Source organism: Euprymna scolopes, chromosome 8 (assembly GCF_053919585.1).
Source record: "Euprymna scolopes isolate OS-2025 chromosome 8, ASM5391958v1, whole genome shotgun sequence".
Classification (NCBI taxonomy): Eukaryota; Metazoa; Mollusca; class Cephalopoda; order Sepiida; family Sepiolidae; genus Euprymna; species Euprymna scolopes.
This window is the reverse complement of record NC_136489.1, coordinates 53,874,093-53,897,733: the sequence shown is the minus strand read 5'-3', so window position 1 is coordinate 53,897,733 and position 23,641 is coordinate 53,874,093. Positions and strand designations below refer to the sequence as shown.

At 35.1% G+C, this 23,641-nt stretch overlaps 1 protein-coding gene across 2 annotated transcripts in view; it reads right to left on the bottom strand.

Annotated features, from left to right (window-relative positions):
- Nucleotides 1-4,529: 4,529 nt before the first annotated feature.
- LOC145283573 (equilibrative nucleoside transporter 1-like) overlaps nucleotides 4,530-23,641 on the bottom strand; it is a 234,456-nt gene continuing 215,344 nt past the window's right edge. For both annotated transcript variants that reach the window (XM_080132491.1, XM_080132492.1), the window contains one exon: nucleotides 4,530-4,757. In XM_080132491.1, coding sequence (XP_079988617.1) covers nucleotides 4,753-4,757 — 5 coding nt within the window. In that variant the 3' untranslated portion in view covers nucleotides 4,530-4,752. The remainder of the gene's footprint in view (nucleotides 4,758-23,641) is intronic.

The following is a 23,641-nucleotide window of genomic DNA, read 5'->3' as shown; positions in this document are numbered from 1 at the left end:
TAGACACTTCAGTATATGAGTTTGATCGTTACCCGCGCATATCAAATGAATTCATTTTTAGAAAGTTTATTTCGCTTTTGCTTTTTATTCCTAAACTAAACGAGTCGCCGGGTTTTGCTTCACAATTGTTTCGGAACCATTTCACCTTTTAACCTGTTTCTACATTTCTGTCTATTTGTTTTATTGTACATCTTTGTGGCGAATAGCCTTTATTTATTTTCTTTTAAGGTTTACTCATGACGCTCGTTCGTCATCATAAAAACTTAAAGTAAAAGTATACACTTTTATTGTTATACGCATTCAAAAAAAGAGTTTGTTTTTTCATAGTTTTCCACGAAAGAATTAAGACTTTTTACTAACCATTGCACCTTTACAAATAAATAATAAAATATTCTCAGCCATTTTGACATGGTCACAAATCTAGTTAATCCACCACAAATTTATGGAACTTCTGATAGAACATAATATTTGCGGGTGTTTTCATTTTTATAATTAAAGTTTTAACTTGTTTTCGTCGTCTTATGGAATTAAATACAATAGATCCACAATTCATCGATCTCCTAGATGATTAGAGCGTTGTTTATTTTGCGTTTGATCCCTTATATTTATTGGATCAAAAACTGCTTTTATTTCTTTTTTATTATCTATCCATAGATAACCGGTGTTACCTGGCTTTATATCTTGGAAAGCGTGAATGTAATATGAATTCATTTATATATATATATTACGCTTAAATATTCTTGATCTCATATACATGTCTTAAACAACATCGAAAACTTCGTATTTTTTAATTTTTCGAAATATTGTTCTTAACTTGAATATATTTCTTTGGGAGTATCAGCTGTATGTCTGTAACATATTGGAAAAACATACTTAGCAAAAATAAAATCAAGTAGTAGGTTCCACACTTCTGGAACTCAAAATGCAATTTCAGATTGCTTTGGTCTTCTACTTAGCCAGGGATGACGGAACCAAAGGCTTGTTATAGTTTGTAATTCGGGAAGATTCCCGAGATTTTTTAGAAAAAATCCCGTTAACATCGACCAAACCGTTGTGCAACTAAGACCTAGGATGAAGGCAGTAGTCAAATAACTGTAAGAATCCTAATAATGTACACGAATCCACAAAACTTAGAAATAGAAGACCAATGAATAACTTTCATTAAAATATATTATGTCCGTGTCATCTTTCATGTATGTATGTATCAGTTTACGTTTTAATAAAAACATAACAAAATATGAATTACTAAGTTAACCCTTAGGAAAAAGTTTAAGTTCATCAACGATCAACTGTATGATAATGAAACAAGCTTGGAACTTTTGTAAAACATAAGTGCTTACGTTTCTGCATCTCAAATAAGGACAAATTTGGGATCACTAGTAAATAAATCTATGAAGCGAGTTGACCAACTGAATGTCTGTCCGCATTACATTTACTTTCTGTATGTTAGTATAGTAAGATCGTAAAGACCCCGCACAAAACCGCTAAACTATAGCAGTATGAGAAAGGAAAGTAGAGGACATTCTAGTATATAAAGGCATCTACAGTGAGGAAGTGCGATATTCTGAATTGTTGGGTTAATCGAGGTGAATGTACGTCGAATATTCGGCGAGTTCGTTAGGGAGCATTGCATTAAAACACGTGTAAAACAGACAGATATGAAACGTTACGACAATGTGGACAGGGGTTGAAGATGTTTGACATGGTGGGAGTTATTAGGCCTAAAACTATGTTTGACATTGTCTATGATTGAAAAAATGGTGGTAAATTCATTAGCAAGCATATTGCTACAATAATCTATGATATCAGCAGAATGTTGAAGAAATACATGATACTCTCAGAGGTAAGTATTTCTTATAACTATCCATATTAAGAATAAATAATTCATGATTTTCTAAAATGTATTACCCGGAATTTTCTCATAGTCATTTTACTTTAATTTACTATCATTTTGTTTGAAAAGTTTTGTTCCGGACATTATCGTCTCAATAGCTTCTGTACTGGTAATCTGCTCATTACCGGAAGTGAGTTTGGTTTGTGACACTTTTGCAAATTCAATCATTAATCAAACATGTATGTATACATTTATATATATATATATATATATATATATATATATATTCATATACCTATATATAATTATATATATGTAATTATATTTATGTAGAAATACATTTTCTTATACTATATGCCGATCGTTATTTAAGAAGCTCAATATAATTACAGAGCAATATAATGAATCAATGAAAAACACTATATTCCGAAAGTTATTATGTTGGTCATCTTATTATTTATTTATTTAATTCAGTTTACATTTACACTATCTTTTTTTTAGCGCAAAATCAAACACTTAATTATTATATTAACCTGTGAATCTATTATGCCCTTAACTCACCGGAGAAATACCAACAATCAATCCGTCAAAAGGAAATAAAGTGTGTTTTGATATGATTAAAATCCGAAAATTGGGAGATAAGCTGTAATTCCCTTCATAATATTTCAATTACCTAATTTTGAACTTAATAAATAAAGTCACTAGACCTATCTATTAATCTTTTACCAAAATGTTCTATTTATTAGTAAATTTATTATTTCCAATTTATGTATGCATACTTATGAACATGACATCAATAATAATAAACTATTATACATTAGGGCAGGTTGATTTGCAACTTTTTCAGAAAATCAACATGGCATTGGTGATGATAGTTGAGATTTGATGTGATAAGAACATATACCAAAAATTAGATTCCCATCTTGAACAGAAAATTGAGCATTTAATTTTAAAAATCGTGTAGAAAAAGGCTGAAAAATACTTCAGTTTCATAGCATTTTTTACAACACTGACTTTGAAATTTCACTATTTTTATAAAAAAATCCAATTAAAAGTGATATATTTATATGAAATACATTGAAATAAAAATAAATACATTAATTATAATTTTAATTATGAATAACAACTAACAAAGTATCTCAACTTTTGATGAAACAAATATTGTAAAAAAAGCTAATTAGCAACTAAGTCTTTTAAATTTCACAATTCAAAAAAGTTATGTGGAGATGTATGACACACAATATAACAACTTGATACAAGTTACAGAACCACGTATTTTAATGTTTTTATTAGAGGCAATAATATAAACTTATAACAGAACTAAATTGTGCTGTATAACTTCCTTTTGAGGAAAATGAAGGTCTAATTTGCGGCACGATGACTTTGTAATAATGTGTCTATGTCTTGCTTCCTGCCCATATACAACTTTTTGAGAAAAATCAATCAAATCTGAACAGTGTGTTGCTGAAAAAAAATAGCAGTAATCTTTTTCATTGTTCTTTTTAGTTGTTCGCTATTTCTGGAAAAAAAAACAACAGAAAAATACAAAACAATTATTTGAAAACACCTATTTTTTTATATTTTGACGATGTAATATAAATAAAACTTACTATTGTTTGGGTAAATTAAGAAAACTAATAACATTTAATGGATAAATATGTATTTACTTAATGGACAAAATTCTTTAAATACCCTCTTCTCTCACATTCAATTCATCTAAGTTTATCATCGATATTATATTTTCCGGAAGTAGTGCAAAGGCACTATATTTTGAAGAGTTTAAAACAGGAATTTGGATTTCAGTTAACTGTGTTGTTCTCTGAATCATATTAAAATATACTGTTGTTGGTTTAAAAAAATATTGTCGAGTCTCATCTCAAACCAACTAACTGCATACACTTGGATGATAAATTTGACCAAAATGTTTAATTTATCATAGTGTTTGATGATAGACAACTGTAGCCCATAATCACATCAATTTTTGTTTATGTTAGCCATCTTTCTTGATTCAAGGGCCCAATTTTCTAACTTTACTTCTCCACAAGACATGCAAACAGCATACTCAAAAAGTAGTCTCTGATCTTCACACTTAAATTATTTGTTTCTTCTGCTGTCAGATAATGATGATCGGAAGGGACACTAATTTTTTTAGAATTCTACTTGAGGTACATCTTGATAATTATTGATACAAATTTCCTCAAATGACTAGTAAATGTTAGGCATTTTGTTGTTCCATCAATTAATTTAAAAATTGCTGTTAATTGCAGTCCTTATAGTGGAACCTGAAAATTAAAAAATGTGCATGTTTAATAATAGAGCTAGATTACATTATAAATACCAATATATTATTTTATTTTCCACACAAAATGAACACAATTGCAAGTAAATTTATAGAATTAATTTTACCTTCTTGTTAGTATGTCAAGTGCAGATTATGTGCCGTCTTTGACAATTTTCTGTCTTGCACTTTACTGCAAAGTCGTCACATCTATAGACAGAAGGTTTTCAGCTACAAGAAGATATATCAAACAGTCTGTCTAACTGTTCCCTCATTCTTTTCACTTTGATTGCTACAAGAGATTTCCTGTCGATCTGTTTGGCCCTCTTATAGCAATATATATTGATATATATATATATATATATATATATATATATATATATATATATATATATATATATATATAGTGTTACCTTAACAAGAACAATTGTGGAATGACTGCTCGCCGAATGCTAATTATTTCCTTGGCAATTAACTTTGAAATCTCACTATTTTTTAGTGGGGATAACTGTTTTCGAGGAAATGACTAAATGAATTACTTGTCGTGAAGTTGAGGTGTTGTTTTATCCAAATTACAAGGTGGACTAGCAAATTTTGTGAACCACGGATTAAAACTGAACGCCGTGCTTTTACTGACATTCTAACCTGAAAAGTAAAATAAATAAATGGATTATAACTGAAGGAAACTGTATTAGGCTATCTTTCAATTTCATACATAAAACATAAGTGCTAGTGATAAGAAATAATGAAAAACTTTGTAGAGTTGAATTATATGTATGGAAGAGAGAGGACCAAGCCAAATCAGAGGCATAGTAGTGTTTAGTCTATACAGTTAGCAGATTTTAGCTCCTCCTTCGATAACATGAATTTATCCATAAATAGATTCAATTTTAAACGAATGCTTAGTGTGTATAATTTGAAAAACCAGTGCTTGAGCATCTATGTTACTATGCTATTTTTAATAGTATTTTCAAGTTAAATTTAATTTTCATGAAATTTTTGTTTATTAAATTTTTAGGTGAAAGTACAGAATAATTACAATACAACCTCCCTACCATATAAAGAATGGCTTTCTAAATAACAAAGTTATTTTAGCACAATAACATAGATGCACAAATAACGACTACCTTTTAAGGGAGTTTCCTTATTTACTCGTACTAATCTCTGTGGGTTATCTGATTTTAAAACTATAATTTTAGAAGAAAAACACCGCTTAAAAACAATTACTCCCTAAAAATAAAATATATTAAAAGTTCACACTAATTTTCTGCAAAGTATTTTTTATTAAGTAGAAAACTTAAAAATGTATGTGGTTATGTTTCGTAAAAAATGTGTAGAATAAAATTGTATGGACTATTTTTTTATTGTTTTGATATAAACTGGAGTATTAGCATATTTTAATAAAAAAATTCAAATAGAATTTGATGTGAAATATTAGGTTGGTTCAAAAATAATGTTTTCTAGGTTCGTTTAAACGTAAAAAAATGTCATTATTTTTGCACCAACCTAATAGAAAAACAAATTAAAAACGATAAAACAAATATGTTTATATTCAGTGTAGACACTAGAAATATAATATATATTTTAAACAAGACTTTGTCGTTTTTCCTTTCGAAATAATTCAGCCTAAATCGTAATGTTTTCAAATTAAATAAACACACGTTAAGTTTCAATATCAATACCGAACTTGTTTTGCGCCGGTGAAATCTAAAATGTTTCCACCCAAAAAATATTCCTGAAATGAAAACCGAACTTTAGTCGTTATTATCTAGAAAACATAATTTTACCTTTACGCTTAATATTTATTTTATTAATTCATTTATTATTTTAACAGCAAATGTAAACGATAATGAAGAATCCAAGAATATAAGTTTTGTAGTCAAAGTATTGGATATAATCGTAATTAACGACGCTAGTTTCTACGGCATTAGGGCCTGTATATTAAACAAAATACTCAACGGCACGAACAAACGAATCGCACATGTTTCTGAACGCTGTTTCCCGCCGACAGAAAATATTCAAACATTAAAACCGAAGCTATAGGGACCATATCTAATTTTTAAAGTCACTTACATGGCAAAGCCCTCACACTGAAAACCTAATCTGTGCTTTCAAATACGAATTTAAGATAGGAAAAAGTATATGTTTATAAATATACAGTATATATGTTTATAAATATAAAGTATATATGTTTATAAATATAAAGTATATATGTTTATAAATATAAAGTATATATGTTTGTAGTGTATACCGGAAGATTTCCGGTATACACTACAAACATATTACTAAGAAGGGGTATCATTTCTGTTACATTTAAATTTTTAACTGAAATTAATTTCATAGAAATAAATTGGTCATCCATATATGCCTATTAAGATTTATACTTAGGTAAAGGGAATGAAGGGAGATTTATAATAGCGACTGCGCTATCAAAATAATGATATCGAGAACTGTTAGACAGATGCCGATGACATTACTAGAAATCAAATGAAAAGCTTCAAAAGACGATTTCATTTTTTTGCATAAAAGGAAGATTTCTACCGAGTACTCTCATTGTGCGTTGACATGCTGTAATCTAGTGAAATTATAGTAGTTCTTAAAACCCTTCCTAAAATAATTCTTTGCGGTTTCCACACGAGACAACTGAGAATAAGAGTAAATAAAAGTTTAATGAAAATGAACGTATATCAGTCGAATATGGATAATGCATATCACGGAGATGATTAACTCTTAGAATAGTTCGGTAAAAACAGTGCTTATCGAGTTCAACCTTGAACCAAATTCTAACCAACTGTGATCAAGAATCCACACTGATATTACGGATCCCATCGAATACTATTTTATTGCCGTTGATAGCTAAATTTTTTGACCTGAGACGTAACACAAAATCACGTAGGAGACGTAACACAAAAGCAACCATTATTTTAGAAAACGAACTATGTGTCCATTTTGTTGTGATAGACTATATATTGCTTGATAACTGATCTCAGTTCACGTCTGCAGAGTTAAAAGCGCTTTGTAATATTTTAAATTTAGCATATCACTACCCCTCAAAATCTCCTTTGGTCGAACAAGCAAGTAGAGAGAATTGTAGGCCCTCTGGAAAGTTCACTAAAATAGAGGCTTTATAAACGGAAAAGGCTTTCCAACAATTTTTGCAAGTAAGTAGAATTACACCGAATTACTCCGGCGGAAGTATCTTCGAAATAAGCAAAATTGAATAGAAAAACATATATAGCCAAACGACGTTTTGTTCCCGGAGAAAAAGTTTTTTTTTTTTTTTTTTTTTGCAAAAGGTTTAAAATCATTTAATTAGTGGATTTGATACGATCAGTAAAAGTATTGGCGATATTGTGTATCATACAATATTACAGACACATATAAACGTCACGAAACGAGCTAAAAAACTTCACCAAGATGACACTAGCTAAAATATAACAGCAGAAAAAAATCTGATCGACGCTATTTTTTCAGAGGTTCGAGCTTGACACACTCCAACCAACACCAGAACAGTGATGCTATAGCAAAAAGATAAATTAAACAACCTACTGGCTATGGATCAGAAGCGGAAAAGTATTAATAGCTTTTTACGGTGGAAAAATGATTGGAAAATGTGTGTTGTGGGAGACACTATATGCAAACCATTTCAAAATGTATATATATATATATATATATATATATATATATATATGCATCTATTTGTATATATATACATATATATATATAAATATATATATATATATATATATATATATATATATATATATAGAGAGAGAGAGAGAGAGAGAGAGAGAGAGAGATTTACCATTTCCGTACCGAGTGTGTTTCAGGTAGTACTACACCTTGACGTTAATTGCTACAATTCCAGTTCTTTTATGTTATAAATATAAAGATATTAAGATATTATAAAGTATATGTGTGTCCAAATAAAGTTGAGCAAAACAAATCATTCAGCGTTTCAACCTCGTAGGGATTTATCATTCTCTTGCATGGGATTCATGTTATCGTGTGCCCTTTTATATTTTTGCGATGCTGGTCATCTAACTATCAAACTCATATGTTGTCACGCATTCGCTTGGTGTTTTCCTACCACTCGGATACATTTGCTATCTTTATTCATTATATAAACGCATTTATTAGAATATAAATATTTTACTTATAAAAAAAAAACCTTGTTGCTCAATGAAATGAAAACTGTCAATTGTTAATGGATATTTGAATACTCATGAAAATACCCATTTGACTACTCTTAGAGATACACAACAATCTAATTAATTATAAACATTTAGTAATGTGTCTATGGTTATCCTTATAACTACACTATTTTTCGTTCATTGATAAATCAAAGTAATTCAATATTTAAACCAAACTGTACTAAATGGTTACATTGATGAATTTACAACAATATAAATGTATAGTGGAATATAACTGGCCTTGTAGTCTGTAAGTGTATCAGTACTCTTAACACGGAATTAGTATTTAAGAAACAAGTTAATGTTTTGCATTAATGCTATCGTTTTTAACCCCTTGGAAATCTTCGAGAATATAATCACGACGTTTCATTGGATTTCACATGTGAACTCCTTAGTGTACGTCCTTTCGAACTTGAGAAACGTTTTGCAGAAAAAAAAACGTACTATAACTTATTTGTGTCAAGTGAGAATATCCTGAAATTTCATGGTTAAATGCACATTACGAGCGATACTGAGAATTTTACCGAAAAATACATAAGGCAATTATATCAGATCAGGATATAATGAACAATAGCAGTATCTTTTGTGGATTTAATGTTTAACATTCATCACAGATGTCAGGTCAACAGAAATATTGCCGAGTTTGTTAAGACTCTAGTGAAACAACTAAGAGGATATATCGATAGACATGACCAGCACATTGGTAAGAATAATCGGAACTACTGAAAAAATGCAATAAAAATATCAATACTCCTCATAAGTATCCGAAACCAACTTTATTATATGCATGAAACATGTTTTTGTAATCCACTATATTCACTCCTTCACGTTTCAATTACTGGATTTGTAAATTCTAAATTGGCCGTACAATCGCATCTTGTGAATATTTTTAAGAGATCATAGACTCAATCATCAAGATAATAAAGAAAGAAAATATATAATATAAATGTGTAGTAATAATTCGTAAAGATCTATATAATCATAATAATAAAATGTAGTAAAATAGTGAGGGCTTGTGGTTGTAGAAAGCATGTACGTCTAAAAACAAGGTACCTGGAATTTGCACTGGAATTATTCACAAGGCCATGTAGTGGTAGATAAAGTACTTGGTGATATTTAGTTGTAAGTTTAAGGTTCAATCCTCAGTATAAGCAATACTTAAAATACAATTGTAAATTGCTTAGAACTTCGACACAATCAAGACTGAGGAAACTAGATCCTGACACTTCTCTGTGGACGGTTTCCTTTCGAATTCTATGTAGATTTTTAAGTTCGACCTGAAAGATACGCGTGGAGTAGTTCAGACGTTACATTGACCGTAACGATGTAGAAATTAGACTCAAGATGAGAACAATATAATGTTAGTAATACGAATAATCAATCGTCGTCTAAAAATCATAAGAACATAATATATATTAACGACTTTAAAACTAGTAGTATAAAATATTATTTCCGTTTCTTTTCATAATTAGTTGGATTCTTGTATTTTTGATTGATGAGTTGGCAAAAGAACATGTTGAATTGTCTGCATAACGTGATGATAGAATGCGATGACGATAAAAAAGGGGGAAAAATGCACACGCGATTTATCGAGATATTTCCGCTTAAAGGCGCCATTGTTATAATGGGCATTACAGTGCGCGAGCAAGATGATCAGTTAGTAGAGTTTTAATCATGATAGGACTTGATTCGATCGTGCCACACACAATTTAGATCGCACTCGATGGTTCCAGTGATATCTATTATAGTGATTAAGACGATTGGCGGAGGCGGAACATATTCACAGAAGTTAATTAGTTAAACGTAAATATGAATTGGCGCCGATTACAGGCACGTAGTTTCACACTGAAAATTATAAATTTCAAACGCCATCCAATGCTGGAGATGTCACAGAGTTAACGAATAAACTTTTGTTACCTATTTTCAGACTAGCAACTTTTAATACCTATTTTAAAACTGGCAAATTTTGTTAGATATTTTCAAACTTGTAACTTTTGTTACCTATTTTAAGACTAGCAAGTTTTGTTACCTATTTTTAAACTACCAACATATGTTATCAATTTTTAGACTAATAACTTTTGCTAACTATATTCAGCTTAGCAACTTTAGTATCCTTACTTATGACTTACAACTTTTGTATCCTATTTTCTGACTAGCAACGTTTGTTCCTTTTTTCAAACTAGCATATTGTGTCACCTATTTTCAGACTAGCAACTTTTGTTACGTATTTTGGTACTGGTGTAGCGATTAATTTGCTAGTCTGTAATTTTACAACAATGACATTGTGTAACCCCTCACGTGAGAAGGTGGTTAAGGGTCCCTCTTTATCTAGAAATCTCGGCTCGTGTAGTCTTCGCTGAGGTTGTTACATGAAATCTGGTATGCTGAAAGCGAATATCGAAGCAGCAGGCAGGAAGAAAGACAAACTCATGTATTCTATCTACAGAAGCTTAATTTTGCAAAATTATGTACAACTATTTTTACCAATCTCATTCAGCTTTTGTAAGTTTTTTTCCAAAGTCTCAAATCTCTTCACAGATAGCAACAGACGGTTGGATGAGGAATGTGGAGGGGTCACTTCCCCAGGGAACGTCGGGTTTATACGATCTGTTCTCCCCGAATTCAACAAGCAATCTGCTTAATTTTAGAGCGTATCGAGCCTATGTGGGTGGGGTGGAAGTCTCCCCAGCCAATCAAATTACGCTAAGCCCCAACGATCTGAAACCCTATCCAAGACTAAAAATCCCATAACCTCGAGGTCATCAGCCACTATTCAGCCAGTACAATATATTCGTCTAACATCCCCGCATTTTCGGTTGTTGAGTTTTTCCCCAATAACAACAGGTCTCAGGTTTTCCAACCACAAAACTAATATATCCATTTTGAGAATGAATTAAAATATATCTATATTTATCCACCCTAAATTCCCGAGGCACCTGCCGTTACCTGGGATCGGTCAAAAAGCTTTCTCAGCGTAGTTCTAAACGTCCTCAATGGGGGATTACGTTACATTCGCCCCCATTAGACTATATTGCTTCGTAGAACCAATTGAGTCTAATTCCTTAACACACCACTCCATCCCTTTTTACAGTTCGCCGTCAGATTTTTTCCACATAACCCTCTCTCCTTCCTCAAATTATCCGTAAACAAGATAACATATACACAGTCCCATATCCACTTTTCTATTCAAAAGTTCATCAGAAAGTTAAATCCAAAATGTTCGTAAAATCATCAAAAATGTAAAAGTTCAAAGTAAAATAATCAAAAATGTAAAAAGTTCAAAGTTCGTCAGGGATAATACAGTTTCTTTTTTTTCACATGCAATTTTTTCCTTGGTTATATATATATTTTTTCAATTCACATTAATAATTCAAAGATAAGATAATCATAATTTAAAAAATTGTCACTCCATAAAATGCATTAAGTTCATCAATTACTCGTAAGAGTTACTTCCCTTGTTTAAGAGTTGTGTCCCTTTTTTCAAATAACATTACTCGACATTTTTTCAAGGCTTTATAAGAGTTATTCCCTGTTTCCAATTTATTTTCAACAATTTTATCATAGTTCATTTTTTCTACAGTGTCATAGTAACAATTTAAAAATGTTTTTTCAAAGTTTTTGTCTTCTTTTCACTTCGCTGCTATCAACAGCACAGTCATTTATTTCCATTGCAGGTGCTCGTCTGAACTCCAATCTCTGGTCCCCCTTGCCAATCTTTCACGAAAGGCACCCGTCTAGCTGAATCCACTGTGAAAAATTTCACCCACTCCTTATCTGTGCCTTAATCAAAACGTGGATTCCATGAACAAAACTTCTTTCTTAGAACTGCACGCCTGTGGAACTCTGTTCTGTCTGCCTGCTTCCCACCTGACTACAACTTGGATGTCTTCAAGTCCAACGTTAACCAATTCCTAATGAGCAACCCCTTAAGTAAACACTTCATCAAATCTCCACACTAAAGTAATGTACTTGCAATAACCCTTATCTCTGAGTGGCTTCCGGGCCTTGTATATGTGGTGACCACTGTGTAAAAAAAGATGTCTCGTAATACAGGGTATGCAGCCCTAATCAGGGTCCTCAATGGACCCGCTTTTTATTGAGCTACGGGAATCTTCTCACCTTAAGCAGTTATAGTTGAACCTTCACCTTTTAATTCACAGTTCAAGTCTTCTTTATAAGCATCATGTAAGATTTTTCTTTCACTGAGGATTCTTCTCACCTCAATAGACGGTCATTCAAGGTATCGTTGGGACTTTTTTCAGCGCCCTGCAAGAATTTTGGGTAAATCAAAGAAAAAAGAAATGAAAAAAGGAAAGATCTTCAAATCGTTTTCAGTTCCTTCGGATTTCAGCATCAGGGAGGTTCTTGGGTTGCACTCGTTTTCGTCAGCACCAGCAGCCGCATCTTCCAGAACCACAGGCGGTCTCGAATCAGGATCTCTCCCGCCATCCGTGCAATCAGCCTCGAGATGCTCACCGCCTCCCTCCTTCTTCCATTCATGCACCAAACAACCATTAGCAGCAACACACCTTACTAAGCGTTGCATACAAATCTTCATAGTACACCTGTTTCTCTCCCCCCCATTCCCGTTCACAACACCTATAAATGACTACAAGGGCTATGCCGGGCGGAGGCACTGCCATCGGTATCAGGTCACTCCCGGCCGGATCCAAAACCGAGGGCCACCTGACGATTATTAAAACGGCACATGCACCCCTCCCCGCCATATTTACTTTTCTATTTTTCTAATTAATATCTCCAGGTGCGAATATCACGCACCTGAGTTACTCGCAAGGGAAAAATCCATCTAAAAAATAATAAGTCACTTTTCGCGCACAATTGAGTGTACCACACTTCACTCAGTGATGTTAATAATTATTTCCAATTATTTTCATTCAGTCTTGCGGCCTCTTTGACCCTTATTTCGCAAATAGAAATCCTGCCTGATTGAGGCAAAATCTTAATTCTTCCAAAAGTCAATTTAATCGCCGGAATGAATGCTTCTAACTATTCCCAACCGGACTCAACTAACATTTGCTCAGTTTAATAAAAAATCCTTCCAAACTGAGGTAACCAAAAAAAAATCTTTAAAAAAAAAAAATCATTTCAACTCTCAAAATTCCCAAAAGTCTAATTTTGCCCATCCATTTCATATGAAAAAAATATATCTTTCCGCTTCAGGAGGAAGAGAAGAGAAAAAGAAAGAGAGAAGGAGAAGAACAATCAGTTAACTTTTCAAGAAAACCCAAATCAATTCTTAAATTAATATCTCCACAACCTCTGTTAATGGATTACTTTCAATTTCCCCAATCTAGGTACAATTAATAACCCCCCCATTTTTTAATACTAGATCAACTCATATAAATTTGATATTGTAATTTCCCATTAGGAGGACTGCTTCCCATTCCAAAATTAAAAATGAAGTTGATCTGACACAATTTCAAAATAGGATGTCAACAGTTCTCTTCCCTTCTGGCAGTCGCTCTCCTTAATCTGTCTTTCAGAGGTGTTTCCTGGGCCCCCCTCCGTCTCAGTGTCAACCGTTCCTTCAATACGGATAGAGGGATTAGGTCTTCTTCCTCCCACGTTCCACTCGAATCCTCCGACAGAATTTCACTGCCCGCATTCGACCCCTCTCCAGGGTCGTCTCCAACGACAACGTCCTTCGTAGTCTTTAGTTCGGTATTCCGCCCAGATTGGCGCCGATTTCCTGCCTCTTGAAATCCCCTGGGGTCTGGCATCGCCGTTTTATTAATCCGATTTGCGTTCTCATTACATCTACGTCGAGTTGAACGGATCTCCCTCCTCGTCGGAGGTTTCAATTTCCTGGGGTGCAACCAAGGTGGTCTTACGTGGGCGTCTCCCCGATCTCCGCGGAACGAGTCTGACATCATATTCCAATTCTGCCAACTTCAGATCATTGGCGTATACCCTTTTTATTTTCCCAGCAATCTGGTCCCAGATTATAAATGAAAGAGGGGCAGTCTGCTCTACTATTTCATAATAAGGAGTCCAACGTTTATCCAGCTTCACTTCTCGAGTTTGTACCTTATAATACAGAGGGTCTCCTACCTTGAATTCCACTTCCCTTCCATCCTTGTTCACTCAAGCGTACGCTTCTTCTGTGCTCACTTAATACGGTTCCTTGCCTGGACAAATCTCTGATTTTGCTGTTGCAACAATAATTGGTGATGCTCCTCCCCAAAATACTTCCTACGTGGTCTTAAAAGATTATCAATCGAGAGCAAGATATCCCTTCCAAACACGTATTCAAACGGTGAGAATTCCGATGTTTCATTCAGGCTTGTGTGAGGAACCGATCCCATTCCGCCGGATTATCAGTCACAAACTTACCCAGGATATCCACCAGCGTCTTGTGGAAGCGCTCGACCTTGGAGTTACTCTAGGGGCGATAAGGAGAAGTCAACACATGCTGGATACCAAGCTCGTCGAGTACCTCCTTCATAATCCTATTCACATTCTCTGTGCCATTGTCGGTAACTAATTGTTCTGAGGGCCCATACCTCGGATAAATCTCACCTAGGATTACACCGGCCACTGACTGGGTTGTCTTATCTGGCACGGTATAAGCCTCTGTCCAGTTAGTAAGCCAGTCCACTATGCTCACGATATATTGACTACCAGGCTCTGTCAAGGGGTAGGGTCCGGAAATGTCCAAACTCACTTTCTGGAAGGGATACTGCGGGACATCTGTCTCTGCCAGTGGAGCAAGCGGGTGGTATTTACTGTGAGTCTGACATGTTACACATCTATTTACCCATTCTACAACATCATTGACTAGTCCCGGCCAATAATAATTTCTAAATATCAACTGATGCGTCTTCTCGGTTCCTAACTGCTCCACCTTCTCATGGGCTTGATTCAGGACATCTCTCCGTAGGCGGGCTGGTACCACCATCTTTAATCTCATTTCTCCGTCTCGACCGGCAATATAATACAGCCTATCGTGGTGGAGCGTGTATTTTTGGGTTCGACCCTCCTTCACTATAGCGCTCAATCCTGCTAATTCCTTATCTTCTTGACCAGCCTTAATTATTTCGAGCCAATGTGGGTCGACTATAGGCTCAGCTCCAGCTACACCTGTGTCACTCCGGTCAGGTCTTTCCTTTATGGAGTGGGGATTAATCACTCCCACTTGAAAATCCCTATCATCCACTTCCGGTTCTAATCGGATGGCTTCGGATTCCAGCTGCTCTGGAATCCGGAACAGGAGGTCCGCACAGTTATTCTCTTTACCTTGTAAGTATTCAATTCGGCACAGATAGCCAGACAGCTTGAGTGCCAACTGTTGGACCTTCTTGTTCGTCTAATCTGCCTCAAATAAATATTTCAACGGTTTGTGGTCAGTTTTTACCACAAATTCAGACCCACTCAAATAATAATTTAGCTTTTGTACCGCATATACAATCGCGAAAGCTTCTTTCTCAATCACTGGCCACCTCTGTTGGGTTTCGGATAACTTATGTGACAGGAAATATATCGGAATTTCCTCTGGTATGCCAGGCACGGGGCCTTCCTTCTCAGGGCATGGTTGGGTCAGCACCGCCCCTATACACGTATCACTCGCATCTGTATCCAGAACTCTCGGCTTACTTAGATCTGGATACGCCAACAACAGTATAGCAGTCAACTGCTCCTGCTGGACATCAAAAGCCCTCTGGCATTCTGGGGTTACTTATAACGGGTGTGCTATTTTGTTAACGCTAATATGGGAGCTGCCAGTCGGCTAGATGCAGGTATAAATCGGCGATAATAGCCGATCATTCCAATGAACCCTCGCACTTGGCGCACGGTTTTCGACTCAGGTAAAGACCTGATAACCTCCACCTTGTCTACGTCCGGTCTTATTCCAGCCTCATCGATCACAAACCCCAAATACTTGGTCTCCTTCTTAAGAAACTGGTATTTGGGCAACTTTATTTTAAGTTGGTGTTGGCGCAACCTCCGTCAAACGTGAAAAGTGCTCCTCAGGCGTTCGTGAGAAGATTACAATATCGTCCAAGTATGCCATCGCAAACCTCTCCAACCCCAGTAAAACTATCGAAATCAATTGTGAGAAGACCGCTGGTGCATTACAGAGGCCAAAAGACATAACTCTAAAATTAAACACGTCTGCATGACATGCAAACGCCGCTTTCTCTTGATCCTCCTTATCGAGAGTTACCTGTCAGTAACCTGATCTCAAGTCCAGGGTTGTAAAGCATCTCGCTTTACCCGACAAAGCCAGTATGCCATCTATTAGGGGCAAAGGCACCTCTAAGGGTTTGGTAATGACATTCAGCTTCCGGAAATCCACACAAAATCTATGCCCCCCGTCTTTCTTCTCCACGATCACCATGGGGAAACTCCACGGCGAGGTGGAGTGTTCAATTATTTCCGCCTCCAACATCTCAGACACTGCTTTCTCTACAATTATTCTTTTATGAATCGTTGATCTCCTGTATCAATCTTCATCGTCACTGTGTCTGTGCATCCCAATTCTCAATCGCGATAATATCTCGATTGCAATTTGGTACTCAAGTTGGGCTATCACTTCCTCTGTCTTTATTCTGGGTGATTTACGCCAATTCCTTATCTCCTCTCTATCCCAGGTCCCTATCTTTTGAATTCTGCAAGGAATTATTTGTTAACAGCACCGGGAAGCTCCCAGGTCCACTCACTATAGCATCACTAATCGCCACTTCAACATTCCCGTCTCCCTCTTCTTCTAGATCTGTAAAACTGAATAGTCCCCAAGGTTGAGAGTAGTGTTAGAACTATTAATCGGGATCGAAAATCGAAAAATCGGAGCTTATATGTGTATTGACATCGGAAATATATGTGCGTATATTCCGATGTCAATGACGATTCCTATCCTTGCCTTTTTTACTTGATTTTGTTTAAAGCTATTTTTTTACTGCCTATAATAATGATAACATAACTAATATTAATTAATTTGACACTACTAGTAAAACTAAAATCTATAGCTTATCTCTCAAACGTGTATTTTTACACATGAAAAAAAATAAAGATTTAGCGAGTGTTTTAGGATTATTAGAAAATTTAAAAAAAACAACACTCTAGTTAAACATTTGTGGATTTATACAGAATCGGAATCTCTAATTGTATTGGAATCAGGTATTGTATGCGGAATCGATAAGTGCATTAAGATCGAAAAATATTTTAATCATTCAATCACTAGTTGAGATGAACATGGATGACGAGGCAGGGGGACGATGTCAAACGCCTAAAAAAAAGAGAAGTCGAATTATCTAACGGTATGATGAACTATATAACGTTTCTGATGGTGTGAGAATCTATGGTTATTTAAATAAGGGTCCTGCCGGAAGCCAGGCGAACGAGACACAATATGTAATGTTGAATAATTTACAGCGTACGTTGCTTCGATGTCTATCCGTTTGCATTACTTCATTTTATATGAAACAATTGAGAAAAAGTCAAGTTTTTTTTAGATTAATTTACGCGTATGTTAAAATAATAAAATAAAGTAGGGACTGAATTTCTTTTTTTTCAATAAAAAATTAATTAAAAAGAGTTTTTTTTTTAATATTTTACTTTCATCTAGATGTAATTGATTGATGATTAATGGCGGAACAATAAGTTGACTTTAATTAAGTTTCAAAGTCAGTTAACATCTGGTAATCTCCTAGCTACGCATGCACAACCTAATCCGATCGTTATTGAAAAAATTAAAAAGGTACTTCCTTGCAAAAAAAAAAAAAAACAAAGCAAAAAACGACCAGTTGACACACTTACAATTACTCAATTTGGCTAATGTTTATATATTACACAGGTCAACACAATATTTTTGGCAGGCAAAGTAAGACTGGTTTCTGGGGTTTTCAAGGGCGCTGAATCCGAATATGACATTAGTTTTTTCAAATTGGCTCTAGTTTTTGAGATATCACAGGGGGTCGTTTGTCTGAAATCACCCATTCGCGACCATAGCTAAACGTACAAAAAACGGCTAAATAGTGCATAAATGTCAGATATTGATTTTTATGATAATCTTAAACCACAAAGACAGTGTAAAATCTCAATATAACAAGTTAAGTTAGACATAACATCATTTCATTTATCCTATAACTGAACACTTTTCATAGATTTCGAGGATATACAAAAAATTTGCTAAAAATTTGCTGAATTTTAATTCTCCAAGTGAAAAAAAACATTTACATAATCAGTTATATATCATAAATTAATGCAAAGCATTATACACTAGATTCTTAGTTACAATGAACAAACAAAACAATATTTTATTCACAAAACTAAAATTGACGTTTATACGATTTTCGCTTGTGAGCCACTTTTGGGCAGTCTCTCAAAAGGTTCCAGCAGTAGTCTGCCATCATGTGCTCATCCCATTTGCCTTGATACCTCCCTTCCATTGTTTTGATGTCTTGATGGAATCTCTCTCCCTGCTCCTCACTGTAATCACCAAGATTACCAGGAAATCTGTCGAGGTGGCTAAACAAGAAATGAACTTTAATGCTCATATTTGCCCCTAGTTTTCCGTATGCAGTAAGCATTTTACGGACCAATTGCTTGTAATTGTCAGCTTTGTGATTTCCCAAAAAGTTTGTCACTACATCTGTGAAGGACACCCAAGCATTTAAATCAACCGTTTTCATATGATTAGTGAAGTCAGAATCCCTCATGAGCGTTCGAATCTGAGGTCCATCGAAGATGCCACCTTTAGCTTTTTCGATGGAAAGACCTGGAAATTGCCTGCATATGTACTTGAAGCAATCCCCATCCTTGTTCAACGCCTTAACAAACTGCTTCATGAGCCCTAGTTTTATGTGCAATGGAGGGAAGATGATTCTATCCCTCGGTACCAAAGGCTCATTGATGACGTTGGCTGTGCCGACTTCGAGACTTTCTCGTTCTGGCCAGTTCTCCCTTCTCCAGTGCTGGATTCTTGCTCTGCTATCCCACAAACAAAGAAAGCAGAGATACTTTGTGTACCCACTTTGCTGACCAAGCAGAAAATTCACCATTTTCAAGTTCACACAAATCAGCCATTTATGAGTGTTGTAATTCAGCTTTTCAAGAACAAATTTGATAGCATCATACTCTTCTTTCATCTTGGTAGAATGGCCAATTGGTACAGGAGCAAACTTATTGCCATTGTGCAAAAGTACAATTTTTAGACTTGCTTTCGAGCTATCTATGAAGAGACGCCAATCTGCTGGGTCATATGATGAGATCCCCATGCAGTTAAGAAGTGCAGAAACGTCATTACAAAAGACCAGGTCGTCTTCTTTAGAAAAGAAACGAAGCAAGCTGCCTTCCCTTGTCCTATAGTATGTTACTTTTGTGCCAGAATCAAGAATGTTTTTCTCTTGGAGTCATGATGCAAGAACTTCAGACTGCTCCTTCGACAAACAAAGGTCTCGCACTAGGTCATTAAGTTCAGATTGATTGAAAAGCTGAGGGCCATTTGAGGGTTCTTCATAGTCACTACAGCTATCATCACATGATATTGAAAGATCAGCTGGAATCTCTTCGGTTTCATCGATTTCAGGCAAACTGGTGAAAACAGGCACAAGTAGATCCTCAGAGTGCGCAACAGGACGGATAGCAGAATCCAGGCTCGGATACTGCCAATTTGCTTTCTTGTGCTTGTTAAACCCCGTCATGTCATTGAGAAAGAAGTAGCAGTCATCAAAATGATTGTTGGGCTCTCTCCACACCATTGGTACAGCAAACTTCAACTTCAGCTTACCGTTGGTCCAACCGCGGAGACTTTCTACACAGGTTTTGCACACCATATGTGGGGCCCAAGACTTGTCTTGGTCACCAAGTATCATATCGAAGTATGCTTTGTACGCCCTCTTGACAAAGTCTGTAATATTCCCCTTTTGTTGTGGCATCATATACTGTCCACAGATGTAACAAAAGACATCCGGTTCATATCTGCAACATCTTCTAGAAGAACTCATTTTCTCTCTGGAACTCATTTTCAACTGTGGAATTAAAAAGAAAATTCTTAATTACTGCTTAATTTATACTGCAACTATATTTATGGAACATGTTATTAAGTAATTACAGTATATAATTATATAAAAATTCTCCCTATATAAATAATTATATAAAAATTCTCCCTGAAATACTTCAATATATACATAATCATTATAATGACTCAATAATATCAGAAAATTATTATTTACTGCTTCTATATTGAAGTATTTCAGGGAGAATTTTAGCAGTTTAGGCTTATTTGGGGGCTATCAGTATCTTCTAAACTAGAGCCAATCTGGCAAAACCAATGTTATATTCGTAATCAGCGACCTTCAAACCCCCAGAAAACACTCCTAGATGGTCTGCCAAAGAAAAAAAATAAAAATGTGTTGACCAGTGTTATTCATGTTCTTTCAAACGCTACAAATTTCGTGGGGATACAATTCCGTTGAGAAAAGTTTAAGCGAGACATACAAGAATACATACATACATACATTTAAACAGAAATGAAATTTATATAATAAATAACCTCATCCGCAAATTACTTCATACGTCCGAAAATAAAAAGATATCATTAGAAATGTATATCCAATCGTTTATGAACGGCATTCCAACACACTTGCATATTTACACGCACATACGCACGCACATGAGTACGAATGCACATTTACACATTTAATACATTGAACGAGCAGTGTGGAGTTTCGGTGCATAAAAGTCAAACATGTAAATCTACCAACAAAATCAATGCATGCCGTCCATGCTTTATTAAGACATTTACCCATCTTATCCTATTTTCTAACGCTGCTCTCTGATTCGACATAATTTTCGATTTGCTGTTCGTTCTGTTTGTGAAATTTAATCGTGAACAAAGATTTATGTGTTACAAACTTTTCATCAATATGTTAGATTAGACTTGGATAACTCTATCTATGCCAGTTCAAACGGAAACACACAGTAAACCGTTTTCCACAATGTTTACCTGATGAGGTAGAGTAGATAACATGTAATAAATAAATAAAATGTGCGTATATATATATATATATATATATATATATATATATATTATTTTCTATGTATATGAATACGCACAAACGCACAAATACCCACTCCCATATATATATATATAAACATATATACATATATATAAACACACCCACCCATATATATATATATATATATATATATATATATATATATATATATGCCCCTATATTTGATTAATGAAATTAGGAAACGAAATAACATAAGTCGCTAATGCTCTTTGTGTAAACAAAATAAGATTAGGCGTTTGAACAATGTTTAATCTATGTAATTTCTCATGCTCATCTAGCAGCAGTCAACTAGTTTAACGGTTAGACGTACGCACGCACACACACACTCATATATATATATATATATATATATATATATATATATATATATATGCAGAAAGGGAGAGGATATATAATTATTTCCACAGCCAGACAACACCACAACTCACAGGAGCCATTACAGCCAACAAGCCGGAAAGCTAATAATCGAGTTTCGCCCTCATTATGGGCTCATCTGTTTCAAAACATAGAAATTCGGGATTTGAAACCCGAGCCTTTTGCATGCGAGGTGAGCACTTTACCAACTGAGCTTACACGCCACACAGCCTATTAACTAACGCAGTTGTCCTCGCCGGTCGTACATCCAAACAATATGACATAAATGCGGGAGTACCTCAGGGGTCTATCCTTGGACCTCTATTATTCCTGATATTCATAAACGACCTCCCTGATAAAATTGTTTCGGAGATGGGTATATTTGCCGATGACACCACTCTCTATAACAGATATGAGGGGAAAACAAATGAACACATATCCAAGGAAATGGCATAAAGACTAGAGGATGACCTCCAATCCGTAGTGGAATGGGGACAAAAATGGTTGGTCACATTCAATGCTGCTAAGACTAAGCTTGTTTCCTTCAATAACTACAAGAAACCTTCTCTACCACCAATAGCAATGGCCAAGAACACATTACCTGAAAGCACTTCTTTTAAACTCCTCGGCCTAACGTTTACAGGGAATATGAACTGGAATAGATACATTGAGAGCATTGCCAAGGCTGCTGCAAGGAAGGTTGGCTCCCTCTACCGTGCTAGAAAACTACTTACGCCTGACAGTATCCTATACCTCTATAAGGCAACCATTCGCCCATGTATGGAGTACTGTTGTCACATTTGGGCTGGTGCATCTGCTTCTTGTCTCTCGCTCCTGGACAGGGTTCAAAAGAGAGTCGCCAACCTGATAGGTCCTGAACTATCATCTAGGCTTCAGCCTCTGTCCCATCGACGAGATGTTGCATCCCTCTGCCTGTTCTACAAATACTTCAATGGTGAATGCTCTGACGAACTGCAAACACTTGTACCTCCCCGACGTAACTACCCCCGACAAACCCGACAAGCTACTAAGTCTCATCCCTTTACAGTGGAGATCCCTAGGTGCAAGAAAGCCTTTTACTCCAATAGTTTCTTCCCCAGAACTGCGGGTCTTTGGAACTCCCTTCCGGGATTCTGCTTTACCAACTGCAACGATATGCAGAAGTTCAAGTGTAATGTCAACAAACATCTTTCTATTCATCTCCCTTCATAATGACCCCGCTAATTAAGTCCCTGATAGTAGCCCCCTGCTTCACAGTGGCACTGTGCCTTGTTTGGGGTGAAAATTGAATTAAAAAAAAAAGATCAAGCAACCGCGGTGAAATATACATATTATCTAAAATATATATTTTAAACCCAGAATTTTAACATGTTCAGGTAAATGAAATTTCGCTACTTTTTCATATGTTAGATAAAATGACTTAATTTGTAAGTTTCAAATTTATCAGTCGTGTATTATTTTCACAAAATCAAGACAACAAAGATCGGAGTGATAGCAAAGGCCGTGTATTTGTATAATACGTTACAATTATTTCGTGATCATTTGGAACATTCCAAACATTATGTCGTTTAGAAATATGCTCAATAACAGCTCCTTTAAGACGATGAAAACACTTTTTAAGGTATACATTTTGATTCCGCATTAGGAAACCATGCGGGTGAACCTACCTACATGTCATACATAACGGTTTGGTTTCACTGTTTTCTGTTTGTTATTGAATTTTTATATATCGACCTATTTTCGTATCTCTTTTTTAAACTATGATTTGATCGATGATCCATCTATCTTTTCATACATTTTCTGTGTTCTTTTAATGCAGGCGAGTATATATCTTTCTCTTAACTATTTATTAATAACTTCATTTTCTTAATTTTCCTTTTTTTTAAATACTGGACTACCCCTCCAAAAACCGACTTGAGATTTTACGTCCCTACTGTATTGT